Genomic DNA, 17,067 nt, shown 5'->3' with positions numbered 1-17,067 from the left:
TTGAATTACTGAACTATTTAGTTAGAATAAGCTTTGAGATTTGAAAATATAACCTAATGTGTCAAATTTATTACACTAGGATTGCTTCCATATCTTCAAAAAGAAAAAGTAATCAATACTCTACAAATTTAAAAGTATTCTATTTTGTGGTTTGTTAGTTTTAAAATTAGGTTTATAAAACTTTTAACATAAAATTTTCATGACTATCATATTGTAATTATTGGTGCTTTAGGATAGGTGTTTTAATATTACTTACCTCTTTTGCACCAGATTCTTTGAGCAATTTGATTATGGGTGAAATGGTATTGCCTCTCACAATTGAATCATCTACAAGAACAATTCTTTTGCCTTTAAAGTTGTCCGACAATACTCCAAATTTTTTCGCAACACCAAGTTGTCTTAATCTCATGTTTGGCTGAATGAATGTTCTTCCTACATACCGGTTTTTACATAGCACCTCCACATACGGAAGCTCACACTGACAGAGAAGGAATAAAAGTACAATGAGCAGCACATACACAGAGAACTCTAGGGTTCTGTTTTCTCTAGGTCATGCTTCCGTTATAACATCTACGTAAAAAATTTTAAATGTGGTTGTTATTCTGAGCTCTCCATCATCAGATTATAATTTTCCTTCACTATTTAAACTGTAGGGAAGAAAAGGCAAAAAGAAAAATTATTGAAAGTCCTCTACTTAGTAGGAAAAACAACTCATTTTGCTAGAATTTGTAATGCTTCTTTCTTCAACACATATTATTTCTCTATCTTGGAAAAGAACACCAAGAATGTGAACACATGACAAAGAATAAATCACTGTCAGAAAAATTCACATATTTAAAAATTGTCAGCAGGAAATGAATTAAAACCGGTAGGCTAAGGAGATATTTTCTGAGGGACAGGAGGTGACTTATCCATCTAACAAGGTAATACTTGTCTAAAATGTATGCATATTATTTCTTTTAAAAATTCACAAACTAAACTTTCCAACGTAGTGAATGTTGGGTATTATACACCAGGATCACTATAATTACATATCCTACCTGGTTATGAAAAATGAAATTAAGCATAGTACTAAGAACATTATACAAAATTAACATAAACAACTTTATTATCACCCACACTCAGTAGGGAATAAATACACCAGTGGTTTGTGAAGGTACTTAATAATAAGCAAATATTACCACTAAATTCTACATATAGTCATGATATTATTTTTTTTAAATGAAGGGGATCGTTTTCCTAGTCTTTGGGTAAACTTTTTGTGGAACCATTAAAAAATAGTGCCACTGAATGAAAAGACTGGAAAATAAGTAACTCTTGCAAAAGAACCAACACTTTCTTTTTCCTTACAGTAAATTGATGAGTTTCTCTTTATATACATGGACTTCTAATCTCAGTGCTAAATGAGCAATTCACTGTGTGTTAATTAAGAGAAAATACCTTTGCTGCGTAACCAAGGGCAGCAGGCGTAGCAGATTCCGGGACAGTGCTAACTAAATCCGCATCCACAGGGGCTTCAATTGCCAGCTGCAGACCACAACGGTATCTTACTGTGTAAACCATTTGGTCTGGAATGTTTGGAAAAGGAAACAAATTTTTACTTAGTATAATATAGCACAGCATATCACTATTCTAAGAAACTAGCTTGTTAGAACTCTACATAATTGAGCGTGCAGCAACAAAGACTCAACACAGCCAAAAATAAATAAATAAATTAATTAATTAATTGAAAAAGAAAAGCAAGACAAAAAAACACTAAAGTGGAAACACATAAACTGGGGGAATTCACTCTTTAAAAAGAGAATTAACCTTAATACATATCTGAAAATCATAATCCTTACTCCTAAAAGGAAAACAAAATCCAAGAGTCAGATGAAAAGGAAAAACTGTGATCTTTTATGACTTGTAAGCTCAGTCCCAAAATTCACAACATATAACTAGGTGCCTTCAAAGAACCAGGTAAGCCTTTGGGCCCAAGAATTGTCATGTTTCAATGAGGTAAATAATAGATTTATATCAATAGTTAGAGATACTTTACTTACCTTCAAATATACTATCTGGTCTTGCAAAATAAACATATTCAAAGATACAGAAAGCCATTGGGTTTCCTTCAGACCTTGGTATAATATCAAGAGTTTGGATATTATGTCTGGATATTTCCACAATTTCTCCAGGCAAGATTTCACGGTAATATCTTGGGAAACAATATTAAAGAAGACTAAAAATAAACCACTCAAATTAAGGCAAATTATCTGTTATAAAGCACACAGAGTCCCTTCCCTTATAAAGGAAAAATGGCTCAATTTAAAATAAAGTCTATTGGCTTAAAAAATTAAAAAGTAGTATTCCTGGGCTTCCCTGGTGGCGCTGTGGTTAAGAATCCACCTGCCAATGCAGGGGACACGGGTTTGATCCCTGGCCCGGGAAGATCCCACATGCCACGGAGCAACTAAGCCCGTGAGCCACAACTACTGAAGCCCGCACCTAGAGCCCGTGCTCCCCGACAAGACAAGCCATGACAATGAGAAGCCCGCGCACTGCAACGAAGAGTAGCCCCTACTCGCTGCAACCAGAGAAAGCCCACACACAGCCAAAAATAAAAACAAATAAATAAATAAATTTTAAAAAAGAAAAGTAGTATTCCTCCAGCAGTAATTTCCATAAATCTGTTACCCCTAAATTCAAATTTAGAATTAAAAAAATTAAAAGCCCTATATTTTATTGATTTTTAAAAGCATGAAGTCTAAAGAGAACATTTTTATCCTGGCTTAAATTTTTTGCTCGTAACTATTACTTGTTGAGGAGATTCTTCCTTTCTAAAATAAGTCTCATGGTATTTTGAAAACAGGATGCCAGTTCCAGGATTAGAAGGTATTACTGGGACATTAATGTCAGTGCAACTGCTGAGCACAATGCACAAAAGGAACTGCATTTATAAACATGTATTCTTGCAGACATCAGAAAAAAAAAATTTTTTTTATCCATGTGGAAAAAGTTGATGTGCTGAGTGAGATAAAACTTACCTTGCACCAATAGATAAAAAGCTACAAGATTCTGAAGACACCACCCATCCTTCTGTTTCTGAAGACTTTTTTTCTGTAAATCACAAGACAATCGATTCAGTTACTGAATTCAAGAAATTTTAAAAGAGGCTACATATTTCAAGAGAACAGCTAAACACCAAATAGATAAGCAAAAGAGCTCACAGAATATCCATTACTATGACTTTAAGAGCATATGGTTCCTCATTTGACTAGAACCAAAGATAAAATTAATAATCCCAAGATTCCTTCAAACAATATGGTTTCATGGCCTGAATAAGACATCTGATAAGTCAAAAAGAAAATCGCTGAAATCATACTGCACAAATGAAAAAGCTGGGCAAAGGATATGAATAGGCCACTCAGACAGGACAAAACAGGAAAGTCCACTAAATATATTAAAAATGGCTCAGCTCAGAAATACTCAAGGAAATGTACTTTGAAAACTAAGTGTCATTTTTTTCCTTTTTACCTAGCTTTTACTCAATAAGCTCCTTATACCTACAGATTTCAGGGTGTGCCAATAGTAGGACAACGACTTGGGAAAGCATTATAAAATTATATTTCTTTTGAAGTTCATTACCTTTATCATTTATATCAGATACAGGAATAAGACGACCAATGCACAGAGGACGATTTCCATAAGGATCTCGTACTGCATAAATCACATCTCTGTGCATTATAATCAGAGAGTATGCTGTGGGTGCTTCCTTCATTAAGTTTTTAATCCTGGAATCAATTAAATAATTGAATGAATAATTTTAGTTACAAACACAAGCAAGACCAAGCTCTCATTACCAGACCTGCACACTCGGCCTACTTTTACCATTACCTTGCCACCCAGTCTGGGGTGTCATCTTGTTCCTGAGGAGGGGTATACGCCAGTAACTGGGTGATCATTTCGCTATCAGAACTTGTTGACAGACCAATACCGTGACGCAGAAGCTATTTGGAAAGGAGAAAAGTTGCAGTCATTAGAGGGGAAGCTTTAACTCACCCCTCACCCAATAGCCTGCCATCACAGAAAGAGATCAGGCATCCTGTAGATGCTCAGTTAAGGAATCCTGCATCCTACCAATGGTAGGTATGTATGCATAATAACGGAGAACCGCTGCTGGAGGCAATGGGAAGTCTCTGAATCTTTTCAAACAGGAAAAAAAGGGGAAAAAAAATGTGCTTTAGGAGGTATACAGGAAAGGTTTTGAAAACTAAATTTGATGGAATGTAGACCTGCAGTGGGTGGCTGGAGGAGGGGGACGGAGAAGGCATGAGGGTTTGGGATTATGGTTCTAACTTTTTCAGCCCTCGACACTCCTGAGAGAAAGGACACATTCCTGTAAGAGTGGCACACTGCAGTGCAGACTCTCAACTCAGGTTTTTTGGTGGCGGCGATGGTGGTTATCCATCCTCACTGATCATCCCCGATGCAGCGAAATGTGTAGAGGTGAAGTCTAGCATCTGGGTAAGGGGTTAGGCGAAAAATAATGCCCTGGGTATTGTTTAGAATGGAACTTCCAGTGGTACCTCTAAATAGTGAGTTTTTAAATAATTTTTACTTCATATTTATATTTTTTAAATTGTCTGAATAAAAAATTTTTTTTTCATTTTGGAGCAAAAAAACTGTATTATGGTAACGACAATGGCAGAGGCTAAGAAGAGGGCAGGACAAAGTTCTGGGAATACTTAAATCAATTTTACAAATCTCAACTCCAAAGCAGTGCATCAGAATCACCTTAGGAGCATATTAAAATGCAGACTCAGCAACCGGCCCCTCCCCAGACTCTGGCGGGGGCGGGGGGGGCGGCGGGGCGGGGATCTCTTAGAATTTGTAATTATAACAAGTACTCCAGCTAATTCTGATACAGTTGTTCTTTGAAGTTAGATAACAGGTAGCAACAATAGGTAATACCCTTTTCCAAGCTCCTCAATAACTTCTTCTCAGTAATTTATTACAATCATGAAAATGCATTAAAAAAACCTTACCTTTTTCCTTAAGCGAGCAGCATTTACCAATTCGCCATTATGTGCCACAGCTATTTTCCCATGAAGTGTTTCAACAACAAAGGGCTGGCAATTTTCTAATTCACAGTTTCCTTTAGTGGCGTACCTCGTGTGTCCAATTCCAAGATTTGAAGTATATAATTTCTTCAAATTGTCTTCAGTAAAGACGTGATTTACAAGACCCATTCCCTTGCAAAGTCAAAGTAAGAGCTCATTTTAGGGAAAAAAAACACTAGCAGCATTTTTATATGCCTTTGCTCAGACAATCCCAAATTAGAAAATGAAGTTCACTTAATTTCTCTGTGCTGCAGAATTCTAATCTTAAAAAACAAAGGGGGTGGGCTTCCTTGGTGGCGCAGTGGTTGAGAGTCCGCCTGCCGATGCAGGGGACACGGGTTCGTGCCCCGTTCCGGGAAGATCCCACATGCCGCGGAGTGGCTAGGCCCGTGAGCCACGGCTGCTGAGCCTGCGCGTCCGGAGCCTGTGCTCCGCAATGGGAGAGGCCACAACAGTGAGAGGCCCACATACCGCAAAAAAAAAACACAAAAAAACAAAGGGGGGACTAACCTAATTGTAAAAACTGTGATGCATTAAAATATATATTTGAGGTGAAATTCACATAACAAAATTAACCATTTTAAAATGAAAAATTCAGTGGTATTTAATGTGGTCACAATGTTGAAGTGCTTGTTTTATAAGATACTTTTTGATAAAACATTGAAGAACAGATGTACTAAGCGTTAACATTTGTCAAATACAATAAACTAAATTATTTGTAATTTTAAATTAAAGCATGTTAAAGTATTCAAATAAATGACTTGTCTGAGTCAGTCTAGCAAATCATCACTGGGAGAGAAATAAAAATAGTAATGACAAATAGAAGTGGTTGACCCTTGAACAATATAGGCTTGGACTGCACAGGTCCACTTTTTCATGGATTTTTTTCAATAAATATATCAGAAATTTTTTTTGGAGAGTTGCAACAATTTAAAAATACTTGGCAGATGAACCGTGTAGCCTAGAGTAACTGAAAAAAATTAAGAAAAAGATGGGTATGTCATAAATAAAATATATTTAGATACTAGTCTATTTTACCATTTACTACCACAAAATATACACAATCCTATTATAAAATGTTAACATTTATCAAAACTTATGCACACAACAAACACAAACCATAAACTGCTATTTGCTGTTTCGAGAAATGTAAACAAACATAAAGGTGCAGTATTACATCATAACTGCATAAAATGAACTGCAGTCCATACTGTAATACTGTAATAATTTCGGAGCCACCTCCTGTTAATATTTGCAGGGAGCTCAAGTGCTGCAAGTACCCACTTAAAATTCCATGTGACACTAATCCTCTCCGGGTGAGCCCTTCATCTCTACCTCAAGTTGCCTATTGCAGTAAAAAGTCTCCTCTCCCAGTTCCTGCGTATTTTTCTTCGTGTTTACTGCAATACCGTAAATCTTGAGTAACACCGTGGGACCCATTCAAAGTGCCACTAGTGATGCTGAAAGTGCTCCCAAGAAGCAGTCACAACTTTACAAGAAAAAGTTGAATTGCTTGACGTCTACTGTAGATTGAGGTCTGCAGCTGCAGCTGCCCCACCATTTCAAGATAAATGAATCCAGCATAAAGACCATTGCAAAAAAAAGAAAAGGAAATATGTGAAGCCGTTGCTGCAGCTATACCAGCAGGCACAAAAATCTTGCACTTTTTGTGAAATACCCTTTTATCTCATATTGAAAATGCAGCTTTTATGTGGGTGCATGATTGCTATAAGAAAGGCGTACCTATCTAATATGATTCAAGAAAAAGTGAAGTCATTTTATGATGGCAATGCAAAAGGAAGGTGAAGGATCTAAAGCTGCAGAATTAAATGCCAGCAAAAGATGGCTGGATACTTTTAGGAAGAGATTTAGCTTAAAAAATGTCAAGATAACAGGAGAAGTGACTTCTGCAGACCAAGGGGCAGCAGGCAAGCTCCCAGACAGCATTAAGAAAGTCATTGAGGAGAAAGGATATCTGCCTGAACAGGTTTTTAACGCAAAAAAAAACAGGTTTTATCGCAAAAGTGACCTATTGTGGGAAATAAAATACCACAAAGGACATTTATCAGTAAGGAAGTGAAGCAATGCAAACACCAGGATTTAACGCAGTAAGAGATAAGCTAACTCTCCTGTTTTGTGCAAATGCAGTCAGGTTTAGGATCAGGGCTGCCCTTATCTATAAAGCTGCTAACACCCCCTCCCCCACCCCAAGCCTTAAGGGGAAAATATAAACAGCAGCTGCTAGTCTTTTTTTTAAAATAAATTTATTTATTTATTTATTTTATTTTTGGCTGCATTGGGTCTTTGTTGCTGCGCACGGGCTTTCTCTAGTTGTGGCGAGCAGGGGTTACTCTTCGTTGCATTGCGCAGGCTTCTCATTGCGGTGCACGGGCTCTAGGCATGCGGGCTTCAGTAGTTGTGACACACGGGCTCAGTAGTTGTGGCTCACAGGCTCTAGAGTGCAGGCTCAGTAGTTGTGGTGCATGGGCTTAGTTGCTCCACGGCATATGGGATCTTCCTGGACCAGGGCTTGAACCCATGTCCCCTGCACTGACAGGCGTATTCTTAACCACTGCACCACCAGGGAAGTCCGGCTGCTAGTCTTTTAACACATGGTTGTACAACAAGAAAGCCTGAACAACAAGAACACTTTTTCTGGACTGGTTCCATCAATGCTTTATCCCTGAAGTCAGGAAGTACCTTGCTAGTAAGGGATTGCCTTTTAAAGTTCTTTTGATATTGGACAACGCCCCTCCCATCCAGAACCCCATGAGTTCAACACGGTCAGACCCAAGTGGTCAAAGTGGTGTGCTTGCCCCCAAACATACCTCTAATTCAGCCTCCCTATCAGGGGATCATAAGGACCTTCAAGGCTCATTACACAAGGTACTCTATGGAGAGCACTGTCTACGCCATGGAAGACAAACCCAACGGAAAGAACATCATGAAAGCCTGGAAGGATTACACCACTGAAGATGCCGCGGTTGTCATAGGAAAAGCTGGAAAAGCCGTCAGGCCTGAAACAATAAATTCCTGCTGGAGAAAACTGTGTCCAGATGTTGTGCATGACTTCACAGGATTTATGACAGAACCAGTCAAAGAAATCATGAAAGAGATTGTGGATATGGTAAAAAATATAAATAAATAAAAATGGTGGGGGATGAAGTGAAGATATGGATCTTGGAGAAATTCAAGAGCTAACAGTCACCATACCAGAGGAATTAACAGAAGATGACTTGGTGGAGATGAGTGCTTTCGAACCAGTGCCAGATGATGAGAAATAAGACACAGAAGAAGCAGTGCCAGAAACAAACTGACACTCTAGCAGTAGGGTTCCGATTATTCAAGACTCATTTTGGACTTCTTTTACAACATGGACCCTTCTATGATACAGGCACTGAAACTAAAGCAAACCGTGGAACAATTGGTACCACATAGAAACATTCTGGGAGAAATAAAAAAAGCAAAAAGTCAGACAGAAATTACGACATATTTCCATCAAGTTACATACAGTGTACCTGCCTCTCCTGCCTCCCTTTCCCACCTCTTCCACACCTGAGACAGCAAGACCAACCCCTCCTCTTCCTCCTACTCATTAGGAATGAAGACTACTAGGTTGAAGTCCTTTATGATGATTCACTTCCACTTAATGAAGAGTGAATCATCAACATACTGTACAGTTAATAAACTTACCTGTTGTGGATATGTGAGAGTCTTCTTGTGAAAATCTAGTAACTGTACAGCAGAAACCATATGAGACATTTCGGTGTCACCACCATCACCATTGCCTAAGTAGTCATTGTGTACAACATCATGTGGAAGACCGGTATTAAAGTGGATAGCCCATCTTTACATAGGCATAAAGTGAGTGATATTTTATAACGATTCATTTATTAGTGTATAGGCTAGGCAACCATAAAGCAATCATATTGCTTCTTCTTTGTTACCAATGCATGAATTGTTATACCTATAAATATAAATTTTTTCACATTATCTTTTCATTTTTGAGGTCTAGTGTTAGTAATACATATAACATCTACAGTGTTCTGTATTAATACTACATTAACATAGGTACTGACAGAATTTATCTTGTAAAAAGACAACTTGAGCTTATTGTATCGATAAAGGCAGTACTATACTGTAGATGTATTTTCTCTCCTCTATGATTTTAATAATATTTTTTCTCTAGCTTACTTTATTGTAAGAACGGTATATAATACATATGACATACAAAATATGTGTTAATCAACTGTTTATGTTATCAGTTAAGGTTTCCCGTCAACAGTAGGCTATTAGTGTTTAAGTTTTGGGGAAGTCAAAAGATATACGCAGATACTGGACTGAACGAAGGTCAGCGTCCATAACCTGCATTGTTCAAGGGTCAACTATACTTCTAATTACAAATTATTTTTATTCAAAGTTCCTCCCCTCACCACTATATACTAATTATCTTCGGGCTATTGTTACCTTTATACTCAACATTTTTTAATGCTTAAATATACCTTGTGTGTTTTGAATGTTGGTATCGAATTCCCATCACTGGTCACAATACCAGCACTCTCCTGACCCCTGTGAATATAAAAAGGTATCAGCTGTTAAATTTACCCCATTGATAAGCTTCTTAATGACTTTTATGAAACATACTTTTCTCAGTAACATCCATGAACTCAGTCTTACACCACATTAAATGCTACTAGCACTGGTGCCACTTCCACTCATGATGATGACAATGACAACGATTAGCAATAGCTGCAGATGAGACTGTCTGAGTTCTAACTAATATGGCAGGCACTGTCCTAAGCATTTACATGAATGATCTAATTTATTAGGCTTTGAAAACAATCCTCTGAAGTAGGTACTATGATTACCATTCACATTTTACAGAAAAGGACAACACTAAAGAAACAGAAGTAACTTGTCTAATGTCACACAGAGAATGGTGGCACAGCCAGGATTAGAACACAGACAATCTGACTTCAAAACTTGTACTTCTAAACTCTGTATTATGTGACCTCTAAATAAGGTTGAATATGTAGATATAAATAAAAAGCTCCAAATAAAGTAGCAGGTAAAATGCTTGTGGGTACTGGAATTATGAACAAAATTAATTTTTTTGTTTTGTTTTGCTTTTTGCACTCATCAAATTTTTTCTGTCAAATATCTATCACTTTTGTCTTCAGAAAATAAATGCTACTTCAAAAAAGCCCAAGCTGATGAGACACTCTGTATCTCATTTCTTGCATTAGTATTTTTAGGTGATGATACAAAGAAAGCCAGAAGCTAGGCTTCCTAGCTAGGTAGGGTAACACACTCGTAAGACTTAGAGGATCTGCACCACAGTGGAGTACAAACTCAAAAGATACAATAAAGGTTCAAAGTGCTCAACAATTTTTAATAGTTCTGAACAAGTGCTATAAATACTAGATGTTTATTAACAAATTTTTGTTCCAAAGAATATATATCAGGGTAGAAATAAAAAGTAAATCTCTACCATAATATGTATGTATACATTAACAACTAATACATGATTTATTTGGTAAAAAGGATCTTTTCCAAAATTGTAATTGTTTAGACATTTTAATGACAAGAAAAATTACAATATTAAATGTACTTGCAAAGTAAAAATCTAAAAAGTTAAAATTGAAGTGATTTTACTAAATTACCAATGCTTTAAATACTATGAACTATTATGCTGAAAACAGACATGCGTAATACTATACATCCTATATAAATGAATAATTTGTGACTTAGGATTTATTTATTTAGTGAAATGATGTGGTTTGTAGTTAACCAATGTTCAAAGACTAAGTGATTCATATCAGAGGAGAAATAAAAATGTTAGCCATAAACCTTAGGGCAGAAAGAACCTCTGCCAACCATTTCCAAAACAAACAAACAAAAAATCAACAATCATATAGTAAACTAGAAATAAACACAAAAAAAGTTTTCTTTCCCTTTTGTCTCAAGGGTAATTTTTCCTTTAAAGCTGAAATGAATAACATTAGGAATCATTTAGGTCCAGGCTTCTTTAATCACAAAGCCTGCTTATTTGGCAGTTTCTCAAGTTACTCCCCTCAGGCAGCTTGAACCAGTTAAACTAGATCCTTTCAGCTCTTCAGAGCTTATTGACAACCAGCCGTCTGGTTTCCTAGGAAACAAAACCTTGGCTAGAAATAGTGAATCATTTCCAGGTCACTTTCAACATGGAGAGTGGAGCAGGAAAGCACTGGACTGAGGAAGAGGTTAAAGCTTTGCTAAGTATCTGGGCAGAAAAAAATATACGAAAACAACTCTATGGAACACTGAGAAATAAAGGAATATTCATCTACATTGCTAAAAGGCTGCAAGCACTAGGAGTATACAGAGATTGGAAACAGTGCCGGGCAAAGTACAAAAATCTCAAATATGAATACAGAACGGTTAAATATGCCCACAACTCTGGAGACAGCTCTAAAACTATGAAGTTCTTCCATGATTTGGATGCGATCCTGCAGTATGAACCTGCCACACAATTAACAGAGGAAGATGCAAATGACAGGTGCCTGGCAACGCTGAGCCAAAGTACAGCCCCAGAGATCACTGAAGGTAAAAAGAAAAAGTACCATTCTTTTGTTTTTACCCAGCAAACTGTAAAAGAACCAGACTTGAGTCCATATGATAAATATAGCCTGAAATATCAAGGTTGAGAAAAATAACTGACCTGTTATGTATATGCTATTTTGCACAAGGTAAAAATTAATCTCAAAAGAGTTTAATGCCAACCATTTTAAAAACCTGTAAAATACAGAAAAAACACGTTAAAATGACACCAACTGCTAGTGCCAACTGCTCCTTACCCATGTTGATGCAGTTTTTGGAGAATGGATTGTGTTCTGAAAATATTTTAAGTCTTAATTTTATAAGAGTCGTGAAAAAAAAAAATATTGCTCAACTGTTGTTTTCCCACAGCTCCAAATAAGATAGAACTTTCTGCTCTATATTATGTTCCCATTTTCCTAAATTTATAAATAAAAGCACTAAAATACTAATAACTGATAAAGAACTTCCTTACTTGTTTGGAAGAACATCTCCATTTTAACAGTAAGTAAAACAAATAGATTTGATAGATTAAATGATTTATGATTAAATGGTTTAAATACTGGCATATCTCAGGGATATTGTGGGTTCAGCTCTAGACCTCTGCAATAAAGCAAATATCTCAACAAAGCGAGTCACACAAACTTTTTGGTTTCACAGTGCATATACAGTATGTTTACACTATACTGTAGTCTATTAAATGTGTAACAGCATTAGGTCTAAAAAAAAAACCAATGTATATACCTTAATTAAAAAATACTTCATTGCTAAAAAAATGCTAACCATCATTTTAGCTTTCAGTGAGTTGTAGCAGTAACATCAAAGATCACTGATCACAGATCACCATAATACAATTAAATAGTTTGAAACATCTTGAGAGTTACCAAAATGTGACACAGAGACCAGAAACGAGCATGCTGTTGGAAAAATGGCGCTAACAGGCTTGCTTGACACAGGGTTGCCACAAACCTTTAATCTGCAAAAAATACAATATCTGAAAAGTAATATATGCCTTATTAAAACAAGGTTCTTGAGCTGCTGTGTTGTTAAACCCAACACTATTTACATAGAATTTGCTCGCTGTGGAAGCCGAACGTATCACCAGGCAAATTGGGAAAAATCAATGGCAGTAATGAGATTTCTCCCATGGCCAAAATCTTAGCGTAGCTATTTTTAAGAACAGAGTTGTTCAATTCAATTCAAAATCTGTTTAATACCTATTGTCTGTGTACACCGTGTGCAAAGCAGTGAGTTACATGCATTCATGGATGTAACCACAGAAAGGAGGGAACTGTGAATAAATGTAACCCAAAAGAAAGTGGTAAGTGGTATAATAAAGGTACCAAATAAGAAGGGGGGTTAAAGATGAGAGATTACAGTTGAGTTAACTTGGGTTATCTGAACTTCGTGTTTAAAGCTCAATAATAAAATCCTTTGGTAAAAAATCCACCCAACTTACTGCCTTTACACTTCTAATACCAAACCAAATTCTGAGAAAGCTTTGCAGTCATTACCAAGTTAAACAGTAATTATATTATTTTATTCAGTTTATCACTCTGCACTCATCATCATCTAAATGCTTTAAGTATTGATTAACAATAAGTACATCACTCACTGAGCTTCTGAAAGGCCTTGATTTAACCACAGGTTGGTGTAATGAAGATGTGATGGTAATATCTCCACTTCTTAATGGGATCTTCTAGCCCTTTCAGCTACTTGCATGGCTCCAAACTCCCCATTTCACTCATAAGCAGAGGGCCCACAATACACCTTAACCATGTACGTTTAGGGTATGTCAAACACCCAGTTCTAAAACCAACTCTCTTCCCCCATCAAAACTGATCCTCCTACAAATTGCTTCCACCTTACTATCACTGTATTTCTGGTCACTTAAATAGAAATGTTTGAGACAACCTTGATTTTTTGTCAGTCACTAAGTCCTTAAAAAAAATCTACTGACATGTTTCATAAATTTATCTCTCTGCTCCATTTTCATTACCACCATCCAGAACTTCATCGCATGGAATATTAGGATAACCTCTTAACTGGCCTCCCCAGTTTTCAGCCCCTTCTCACATTATCTTCCACAATGCCACTGATTGTTTTTATACAATTTTTTAAATTATAAAATTACAAACAATTAGCATTTTGTTTACATTTAAAATAATCTTTAAATTATACCCAGAATTGACCATAATTTAGGGTTAAATGTTACTTAATGGTTCCATAATATTTAACTGAGTGCATATACCAGAGTTTGGGTCTTTGCCCCCTTATATAACAGATGCTGCAATCGATTACCTTTCTCTTTTTTTTGGCCACACTGCACGACTTCCGGGATCTTAGTTCCCTGACCAGGGATTGAACCTGGGCCCCAGCAGTGAGAGCGCCACGTCCTAAACATTGGACCGCCAGGGAATTCCCTACAATCAATTATCTTTTGTCCATTTTTAAAATTATTACTTTAGGATAGGCTATCAGAATTCAATTTCTGGTTCAGCGGGGGGTATAATTACTTTGAAACATATTGCTAAAATAACTGCTTTCCAAAAGAATTGTAATTTAACAATGAGACTGTCCCTTTTATAGAACCCTGTCAAGTAAGATTATGGAGTGAGGTTGAAAGGGGGAGAGACTTTGCTAATTTAATAAATAATGGAGTATGCTAATTTAATAAAGAACCGAGTACAACAGTGTATGCAATAAATAACTTTTACTTTGCATTTGTTTAATTACTAGTGCTGTGGAACATTTTCCTACATATTTATTCAGTTTTACAAATTGACTGTTCATGTCAATTGAGGTCTTCGAAAAATCTGCATGACCCCTTTGGCCTTACAAGTTTGGCTGATTTTTATGCGACCCACAAAAGTTGAAAGTTTTAATATAGTCACATAGTTTCTTTTCTAAGGCTTAGAAAGCTCTCCTTTCTCCAGGTCTAATTCATTTATAATGTCTTCTGGTGTTTTTGGTGGAAGCAGCAGAATTTTTATTGGTGTAGAGTAAAAAGAGGAAGGGAAGGAAATGAATGTGCCTTTTCTACTGTTGGGATCAACCTCATTCATGCAAGGGGTAAGGACAGAGGATCTGGTCCCTTCTGTTAGGCAGCAGGTAGTCTGACTGAGCCTTTGCAAAAGACCCAAATACAAATTCTAAGACGCTTCATGTTCCGGAAGTTATAATTATCCTCAACCTCAGAATACCTTTGGCTGACTGCGGCCAAATCATATTCCTTCGCTGAAAGAAAGTTTCCGCTCTCTTTCCCTCCTCTTCCTACATACAAATGCATTAGGAATAATGACTTAAGAGTTTCAGTTTAAAATCTCCCCATGGCATGGGGCCCCTACATACAATTTTGGGATTCATGCTAGGAATGACCAACCTAAGGGGAAAAAAAAGAGAAATCCCCTGAAGAAGTTGGGGAGAGAGCTTTTCTTTTCTTCCCCCCACCTGTATGTTCAGCTCCAGGACCTTTTCAGTAAACAAAAGTAGGCCCTAAAGCAGAAAACAGAATAGCAAACCCTACCTTTCCTTGCTGTTCTCATCAAGCTCGGCTGTTAAATTACCTGGGGATATTAACATCTTTTGTTCTTCTCTCTAAAGAGAATTTTTATGTAACTTCAGATTTTTATTTCCCATATTCCCAACTAAATCCAAAACATCCCCTAACTGCAATTTAGCCTCAAATAATTATGAAACTTGATTTAAAAACTGACAATTTTTATATTGAGTTTTAAATTTATACAATTATGCCATTTGAAAACACTGATACTTCCCTTATTTTTCACTTGTTTGTTTTTAATATAAGAATCCCCAGTACAATGTTTAAGATGATAAACAGCATTCATTTTCTTATTCTTTAATGGAATGCCTTGAAATTATAATGGTGAATAGTAATTTTAAAATGAACGTTTACACCATCAAAATCATACCTAACATTGATCTCCTAATGTAAAATGCTATTTCCGTTACTCAGTAAAACAAAATTAGAAAAACATGTGGAAATGATATAAGGAGATCAAGGAGGGATGTCTTCATTTTTCAAGGCTGGCATGGTTCTTTTAAATGGTACATTCCTTGGTCCATTTAAGCAAAACTTAGATTAATTTCTGGAAAGTTTAGTATGTATCAATCAACTAGTTACATACGATACATACAAACTCAGCTATTTGACCATATATGCCAATAAAACAAGATTTTCTGATTATCTCATTGCAGGATTTCTCTTTCACATTACCAGTATCACTTAAAGGGCTGACTATGTTAAAGCACCTAAAATACAAAAAAAAAGAAAATACCTCATTTTAAAGACGTAATTTAATTTGAAAACTAAGTTTCTCTAGAAACTTATAAAAAAAGCAAACAATTCTAGTGGAAGTTCAAAATGTCAATGTGATGGAAGAAATTAGATTTCTCTTTATGGACATAAATATTTAAACCATATTATACCACTATTACAAAAAGCATCTAACCTAAATCTATAATCCTTCATGAATATGAACAAATTCCACTCAAACTATTAGCATTATCAGTTATAATCCAATTTTAATTTTCCTTCGTACTTATTTCTAAAAGGAATTCTCTCTTTCCAGGCAAAATGTCAGTTACATCAGTAGACAAGGAAGACATCCCAGGAAATCCTTTACTTTTGGTTTCTCATGTCAGACCAATGGAACTAGGTAGGTATGGTATGGTGGGCCAAATATATAGTGAAACTGATCCAATTTCAAATTGGAAAGTAAGATTGGTTTCAAATCTGAGAAAATGGATGAGTTTTCCTGGTAGAAACACTTAAGATTAATTTATGTTTCCCTCTTTTTTACCAACCTATAAAAAAAAATCATTTCTAAAACAAATGATTTCCTTAACAAAATGTAAATTGCCTGGAAATATTAGCCTTCAAACCTCCAATCTTTATTATTTAAATATAGTAAGGCATCTGATGGCCAAAATTACACATAGTAAGTGCTTAATATTAATGAGCATATGACTTCAGCATTTCTGGGGTCTAAGAAGAACAGAATTTTATATTTGAAAGTAAATAATATCAAATCCATAATGAAGTCAAGGATGATTTTATTCACCCAAAAAGTCAACATAAATCTCTTTCTTGCTTCTAAATTCTTACTGAAAGTTAATCCAAGTATGGAAAAATACTGAAAAGCATCTTAAGGAAAAGAAATTAAATACACCACAAAATAAAAACAACTCCCTACCTCAAGTAAATACTATAGTGTTTTTTAATGAGTAATGTTATGGATGCTGAGGTCCAAACTACCTTTTTATTAAACATGAAATCTGAGAAAAACAAGATAATGGGTTGTTAAATAACCAATATAATGTCAAGTAATGCCATTACCATAAAACGAGTTGCAAAACTGTACCAGAGATG

General features: G+C 36.0%; 1 protein-coding gene across 2 annotated transcripts in view; it reads right to left on the bottom strand.

Moving 5' to 3' along the window:
* PPAT (phosphoribosyl pyrophosphate amidotransferase) overlaps nucleotides 1-17,067 on the bottom strand; it is a 36,670-nt gene that overhangs the window by 5,032 nt on the left and 14,571 nt on the right. For both annotated transcript variants that reach the window (XM_027102861.1, XM_027102863.1), the window contains exons 2-9: nucleotides 9,602-9,668; nucleotides 5,025-5,231; nucleotides 3,874-3,986; nucleotides 3,625-3,770; nucleotides 3,024-3,096; nucleotides 2,043-2,194; nucleotides 1,441-1,568; nucleotides 257-478 (exon numbers count right to left, since the gene is read on the bottom strand). In XM_027102861.1, coding sequence (XP_026958662.1) covers nucleotides 257-478; nucleotides 1,441-1,568; nucleotides 2,043-2,194; nucleotides 3,024-3,096; nucleotides 3,625-3,770; nucleotides 3,874-3,986; nucleotides 5,025-5,231; nucleotides 9,602-9,668 — 1,108 coding nt within the window. The remainder of the gene's footprint in view (nucleotides 1-256; nucleotides 479-1,440; nucleotides 1,569-2,042; nucleotides 2,195-3,023; nucleotides 3,097-3,624; nucleotides 3,771-3,873; nucleotides 3,987-5,024; nucleotides 5,232-9,601; nucleotides 9,669-17,067) is intronic.

Source organism: Aethalodelphis obliquidens, unplaced genomic scaffold, assembly GCF_003676395.1.
Source record: "Aethalodelphis obliquidens isolate GAN/ISIS:26980383/991018 unplaced genomic scaffold, ASM367639v1 scaffold6, whole genome shotgun sequence".
Classification (NCBI taxonomy): domain Eukaryota; kingdom Metazoa; phylum Chordata; class Mammalia; order Artiodactyla; family Delphinidae; genus Aethalodelphis; species Aethalodelphis obliquidens.
The sequence above is the reverse complement of the archived record's forward strand: the minus strand, read 5'-3'. Positions and strand labels throughout refer to the sequence as shown.